This window comes from Euphorbia lathyris, chromosome 8 (assembly GCF_963576675.1).
Source record: "Euphorbia lathyris chromosome 8, ddEupLath1.1, whole genome shotgun sequence".
NCBI lineage: Eukaryota > Viridiplantae > Streptophyta > Magnoliopsida > Malpighiales > Euphorbiaceae > Euphorbia > Euphorbia lathyris.
Window position 1 is genome coordinate 11680528 of NC_088917.1, and position 7060 is coordinate 11687587.

A 7060-nucleotide genomic window follows, 5' to 3' on the forward strand; every position below is an offset into this window, starting at 1 on the left:
GGCAGATGTCCGCTCCCGACTAGTGACTATATTTTAGGCAGTTTGTAATATACCTAAATAGAGATTTTCTAACCTCCAGCATGTTTAAAGGGTCTTGATCCAATGAGGATTCAGAGGACGTCCCATTGACCCACATGTTTTAAGGAGTGCATATTCCTATTTAGTTTGATCCAACGACCCTTCTTCCTCCGAATGTCCCTCTAAGTTTAAGACGAATACACGTGAATCCTAATATCTTTCAGATGCTATCGGTTTGAGAAACAACTAATAACAATAGCAAACGTAAACAACAACTCTCTAGTTCCATTTTCCAGAATATTTTTTACTTTTTAAATTCCAAGCAGAAGATAAAAAGAATGTTCGGTAAGAACTGAAACAACTGTTTTTAGTAGAACCTATTAACCAATGTATACAACAAACAGTAACAGCCAACAGGTAAATCAAGCCTACTCTAATTGGTGGTTCCAATATTAAATTCAATGAATGTGGACCATTAATCCATGGCAATGGCAATGGCAAGTGGTTATTAAGTTAATAAACAATAAGAAAAAGAAGAAGGAAGCAACGTGTGAAGAAAGAAATAGGAAGCACACAAAAGTCAAGGAGATTAACACAAAGGTCAACAAGAAGCAACTTTCTTTTTGATTTTCTTCATTGTCTTGTCTCCAAGTTGTAGCCAACCCATCCTACTCTTCTTTTGTTTCTCTTGACACTTGAATATCTAATCCAACTCTCACTTTTTCAATTTTCTTCACAACCGACGTTCCGGAATTCTCACCTTCTATTATTTTAAGGAAATTACTAAAATATCCATGTCAACTAAAACTAATTTTACTATAAGCTTTTGATTAGGAAAGAATCTATCTAAAGGGTGTACGAATCTCGAATTAAAAAATCAGATAAAAAAGTTTGATAATCTGTAATTTAGGCTATTTTTGGATAGGTTTAATACATCATTTGCCTTCTGAATTTTTTCAAAAGACTTGACTGACTTCAAAGTATTTCAATAGCCTCCTCAACTGGTATAAAATATCAATTAGCTTCCTAAATTTACCTAAAATGTAATCAATTATTCATTCGATTGCAAATAAATAAATAAATTAAATGTGGAAGATATGTTGCACGAGTTTTAGAATGTTATTACATAATTCACATAATAGGTTAAAAATGAGGTTTTTACTTGTTCAACTGTAAACCTTATCTTCTCTAATATTAGAACTGCATACCCCGATCTTGGTAGTTTTACTTTTTTTTAAGACGTGTGCAACACATCTTCCGCATGCAGCTTACTTTTTTTTTTACAATCGAGTGATTAATTGATTACATTGTACATAAGTTCAGGGTGCAAATGATTACATTGTAATGTTTTCAAGCAAAAATACTCATAGCATTGACATCCATGAGCAATTTTAGCTCCAACGTCTAAAATGATGCTATTTTATTAATTTTGACAGCTAAAAACAATTTTAATCTTAACATTAACAAATTAGGCAATTTGAGAAATATTCATCAAAATATCTTTGCAGACAGAATCTTATCTTCTATATATCATATTTGCTTCATTTTATCACTAATTAGTAACAAGTTACAAACACATGAATCAACGTGAAAAAAATTAAAAAATGATACTGTATTCTATACGAGTTGGATACAAATATCTAAATGTTTCGTCGAATTTAAAAATATTAGTCTCTAATTCTATTAGTAAATCACAAAAAATTGTGATTTTTTAAGAATTAATTTATACGTAACGGGTGTAGAATAAGGAACAAAATATTTATATTTTATAATGATGTGACTTTCCAATGTAAGAAGTAAAATTACTCATGATTTCTAACTTTAGGTACAATTTTAAAAGTTAAAAGATAAAATTGCTAGTGACAACCAACCAACGTTGTAATAATTAAAAAAAAGATTATTATTAGGGATAAGGTACCAAAACTAGCCTATAGTTTTTGAGGAAATATCAATTTAGGGAGTGTTTGGTTACTCTTTTTTATGTTCATTTTTTGTTTTTCATTTCAAAATGAAGAGTTTTAAGTGTTTGGTTAGAGATCTCCTATTTGGCTTTTACTGAAGAGTAACCTTTAAACAACAAACTGTAACAGAAACAACAACAACAACAACAAAATAACACTAATACAGACTTAACATACCAATTTAGACATCGATTTAGATCATTTATATTATGAGAGAGAAATCATATCTTAATAGAATAATATAAATAACGTTTCACGTTCCATTATTGAAATTGATACTATTTTTTAAATGTAAAATCTAAATTTTATCGAAAACCATAAGACTATTTTATTATCTTATCCCTTATTATTATTATTAACTAAAGAATGTGGACAGCCTTTATTAGGCCTTTTTCAGCTGACGATTCCAAGATGATATCTTCTTCCTCTCAGGACTGATAATTCCATACGCTATTTCCACACACTTTCCTTCATCTCTTTCTTTCTATATATTCATCCCTTCTTCTTTTTCTTCATCTCATTCGCTTGACCTTTTTCAATCCTCCTTGAATCTAATTTTTCTTTCTATTTCATCCAAATTACTTCTTCAATTTCTTTTTAATGGAGTCTACTGATCATCGCCTTAACTTCTCTCTTGACCTCAACATCAATTCTTTCAACCATTTCGATGCAATTCCGGTGAGTTTTTCTTTCTTTTCAGGTGCCCGGAGCATTAGATATCAGTCTGTTTTCTTTAATTTCATTCTGATGAAATCTATCTGACACACTCAATTTGATTTTCAGAAAAAAGAAGAAACAATGGAGGAAAAACCAGATTTGTTTGGATTTCATCGGAAAATACCAATTCAAGAAGATGTAAGTCAGAAAAATCAGTTTCCATTTCCACATTTGTAGTCATTTCCTAAATTATTTCCGTATTTATGGTCAGTTTGAAACTATTTCTTATTCTGTGGCGTTTTTTTAGTTCTTTTGGCTAGTCTTAATAGCGTCCCGAAGATTTTTGTCAGACATTCGAAGCAGTTCGTCTGTCTGACAGGTAGACTAGTATTTCATGGTGAGATTCTACTACTCTTTGAACAACTCTCACCACCAATCCACCGTTCTGACAATAGGACTGACACTGTTCTGATAGGGAGATTCTCCCTGTCAGAGAAAACAGTCCGACAATCAGAAAGGCGGACTAGTGATGAGAGTTGATCAAAGAGCAGTAGAATCTCGACACGAAACACTAGTCTACCTGTCAGACAGATAAACTGTTTCGAATGTCTGACAAAAATCTTTGGAACGCTATTATGACTAGCAGAATGAGCTAAAAAAACACAATAGAATTGGAAATAGTTTCAAACCTACCATAAGTACAGAAATAGTCTACCTGTCAAGACAGACGAACTGCCTCGAATGTCTGACAAAAATCGTGGGGGCCCTTTTACCGCTAGCCGAATGAACTAAAAAACACCATAGAATCGGAAATAGTTTCAAACATACTATAAATACGGAAATACTTTACGAATTAACCCCAAATGTGGCAATTATATTTACCCTAACCCCTCAAAAACAAATTCTCAAATTCTGTTCTTGATTTTTTGCAGACTAGTGGATTGGTTGAAGAGCTGAGCAGGATGAACAGTGAGAACAGAAAACTAACTGAAATGCTAACAATTTTATGCGAAAATTACAAAGTTCTGCAAAATCAATTGGCTGATGTGATGAGCAAGAAAAGTTCAGCAGAGAAAGAAACAACAACAACGAAGAAGAGGAAATCTGAAAGTGAAGATTATAACACCAATATGTTTGTTGGATTCAACAATGGTGGAATTACTGAAAGTAGTTCAAGTGATGAACTTGAATCAAGTGCTAAAAGGCCTAAAGAAACTATCAAGACTCAAATTTCAAGAACTTATCATCGGACCGATCCTTCCGATACGAGCCTTGTGAGTTTCATTTTATTTGGGTTTGAAATTACTAATTTATGGTTAGGGATTAAGATTAGGATTGAAAAACAGTTGTTGCAAGTAACACCAAAAACAACAACAAAGTATTTTCGGTTTTGTTGCTGCTGTTCGTTGTTGCTGTTAGCCGATAGAAATTAACATCTTTAGAGTAAACAACAACAAGAGTTTCTCGGTTTTGTTGCTTTGTTTATTGTTGCGCTTAGCCAATAGAGATTAGCTTATTTTTCTTTCAATATAACTATCTACCAGCTATGAGCAACAGTAACAAGTAACAACAAACAGTGAATAATAATAAGAATCCATTTGTTTAACTTACTGTTTCCTGTTGGCAAACATGAAGTTACTAACGAAACAATTTAAACTCTCTATTTTGAAGTGAAAAGACAAACATGAGCTTGAAAAAAAAACAATAAAACACCCTCTAAGAATCTGTTTGGTTCAACTGTTGCTGTTAGCTAGTAGATATTATAGTTTATTTTTCTTTCGATATAATTATCTACTAGCTATCATCAACAGTAACACTAAACAATAAACAATAGTGAGTCTTTTCGGTTCTACTGTTGTTGGTAGCTGGTAGAGATTAGCTTATTTTTGTTTCAATATAACTATCTACCAGCTATCAGCAACGGTAACAGCAAATAGTAAACAATAACAAGAGATTGTTTGGTTCTGTTGTTGCTGTTTATTGTTACTAGTAGCTGATAAAGACTGATTTTTCTTCGAATTTAACTATTGCGCGTTTTCTTAATTCTAATCAAACACTAGTTTGTACTGATATGAACAAATTTTGTATAATGTTGATAGGTTGTGAAAGATGGATATCAATGGAGGAAATATGGCCAAAAGGTTACAAGAGATAACCCTTGTCCTAGGGCTTACTTCAAATGCTCATTTGCTCCTACATGCCCTGTCAAAAAGAAGGTATAAATCATTACTTATTGCATAGTTTTTAGACTCAAATTTCAATTTAGGGTGGATTCTTGTGGTCGGGATTGCAATGGACCCTCCGTTCATTCCCCTCTTTCTGGTTCTGTTGCTCGACATAGTATCAGAGCGTCTTAGACCAAGTGGTTAAGACTGACAACACCATTTATTATTCAAATTATACACATGGTAAGATTGAGGATGAGCCTTGGCGCAACGGTAAACGTTGTTGTCGTGTGACCGAGAGGCTACGGGTTCGAGTCTTGCGACAGCCTCTTGCAAAAAAAATTGGCAGGAGAAGGCTTGCCCCCAATACACCCTTGTGGTGGGATCCCTCCTCGGACCCTCACTTACCAGGGACACGTAGTGCACCGGGCCGCCCTTTATACACATAGTAAGATTGAGTCTGAGGGTGCTATTGCAACACTCTCGGACACTCTTCCTAGACGGAGGGCCAAATGGAACAACACCTCCTAGGGTGAATTCCGATGGCTGGGATTGCAACGGACCCTCCCTAAACCCCCTCCCTCCGCCAAGTTTTCTTAACATAGCATCAGAGTATCTTAGACTAAGTAGTCGAGGCTCTTACAACGTTATGTACATTCTAATTTCAATACATGATAAGATGAGTCTGGAGTACAATCACAACACTCCCAAACCCTCTTCCCGAACATAGGGGCACATGAAACCACCCTTCCTGTGGAGGATTCGGTGGTCGGGATTGCGATGGACCCTCCGTGCACTTCCCTCCCTTGGTCTGTTATTGTTTCTTGACATAGTATCATAGCATCTTATATCAAATAATCGAGCATCCAACATCGTTTATATCAGAGATTAATATAAGATCTATGATTGGGTCTTAACTATCAGCTCGAGCTTTTAGTTCAGTTGGTTCCATGACATGGTATCAGATAAATGGTCGAGGGTTCGAGTTCTAGCAATCTCATTACTGAGTGCGTCAGAGACTAATATAAGATCTATGATTGAGTCTTAACTATTAGCTTCAAATGTCGTTTACTATTCAAATTTCAACACATGATAAAATATGAACCCGTCATTTAGTTTCTCCGCGTTTCAATTCATATCTCGACAACTAATAGTACCAATTTCCCCCAATTGATTCAGGTTCAAAGAACTGCAGAAGATCTTTCACTTTTGGTAGCAACATATGAAGGAGAACACAATCATATTCTTAACAATTCACAACCTTCAGATCAATTATCTTTAGGATCTAACAACAGCAATAACTCAATCATAACTAAAAGAGTTTCATCACAAAATTCAGCTCCAAATGTCACTCTTGATCTGATCCAAGAACATAGTTATAATCCAAGAAAAGTTGTTGAAGAATCTGATCATCAAACTCCAGCAATCAACCATATGTTAATACAACAAATGGCTTCTTCATTGACAAGAAATCCTAATTTCACCGCAGCCCTCGCTGCTGCAATTTCGGGAAGATTCTAATTTCGAGAAACATCGAATTAGTGGCAGAGGGAAGGGTTTGCACGGGAGATCCGGTGCGCTCAATGTCAACGAAATGCACTCTAGGAGGGTCGGTTTCAAGTGGCTCTCCGCCCGAGAAGAGGGTCTGAGGTGTTGCATATACAGTGGCGGAGGAAGGAGTTTCAGGGGTGATCTGTTGGATACACTATTGGAGGGTTGGTTTCGAGTGGCTCTCCGTTTGAGAAAAGGGTCGTGGAGTGCTGCAACAACACTTCCATACCCTCTCTGGTTCCGCCACTGTATATATATATTCGAATATTGTGATCAAGAGGTGTTCATACTTTTTTTTCTTCTTTTTTGAGGTTAGGAGGTGATGTATATACAAGTTAAGAGATTAATATTAATGATTATGTAGTTCTTTAGTCATTCACAAAATGTTAATTTAGTCATGATGATTTGATTCTACTGTTATGGTTTACTGTTAACTGATATTCCTTACAAAAATAGCTATGAACAGATGTTTCTCAATTCTAATCAAACACTTTATATCTATTATTTATCGTAAAACAATAAAAATAGTCCAAAAGTGTCCGCTTAGTTTGTATTAATGGTGAAATAATGGCTACAAGATATAATCTGAATTTTCTCTCTATCTGATTAGCTTATATATAAAACTGCAATTCAAATTTAATTTATTTATATACAAAGAACTATTCATTAGTTTGTATTTTGAAAACTAAATTAAAACTTTATAATCAG

General features: G+C 34.5%; 1 protein-coding gene across 1 annotated transcript; it reads left to right on the forward strand.

The window, feature by feature from the left end:
* The first annotated feature begins 2479 nt into the window (after positions 1 to 2479).
* On the forward strand, positions 2480 to 6764 carry LOC136204072 (probable WRKY transcription factor 40). The gene is made up of 5 exons (XM_065995256.1): positions 2480 to 2657; positions 2763 to 2834; positions 3569 to 3910; positions 4736 to 4852; positions 5981 to 6764. Exons 1-5 carry the CDS (start codon positions 2580 to 2582, stop codon positions 6320 to 6322), a joined length of 951 nt encoding a protein of 316 aa, XP_065851328.1. The 5' UTR covers positions 2480 to 2579; the 3' UTR covers positions 6323 to 6764.
* The last annotated feature ends 296 nt before the right edge of the window (positions 6765 to 7060 follow it).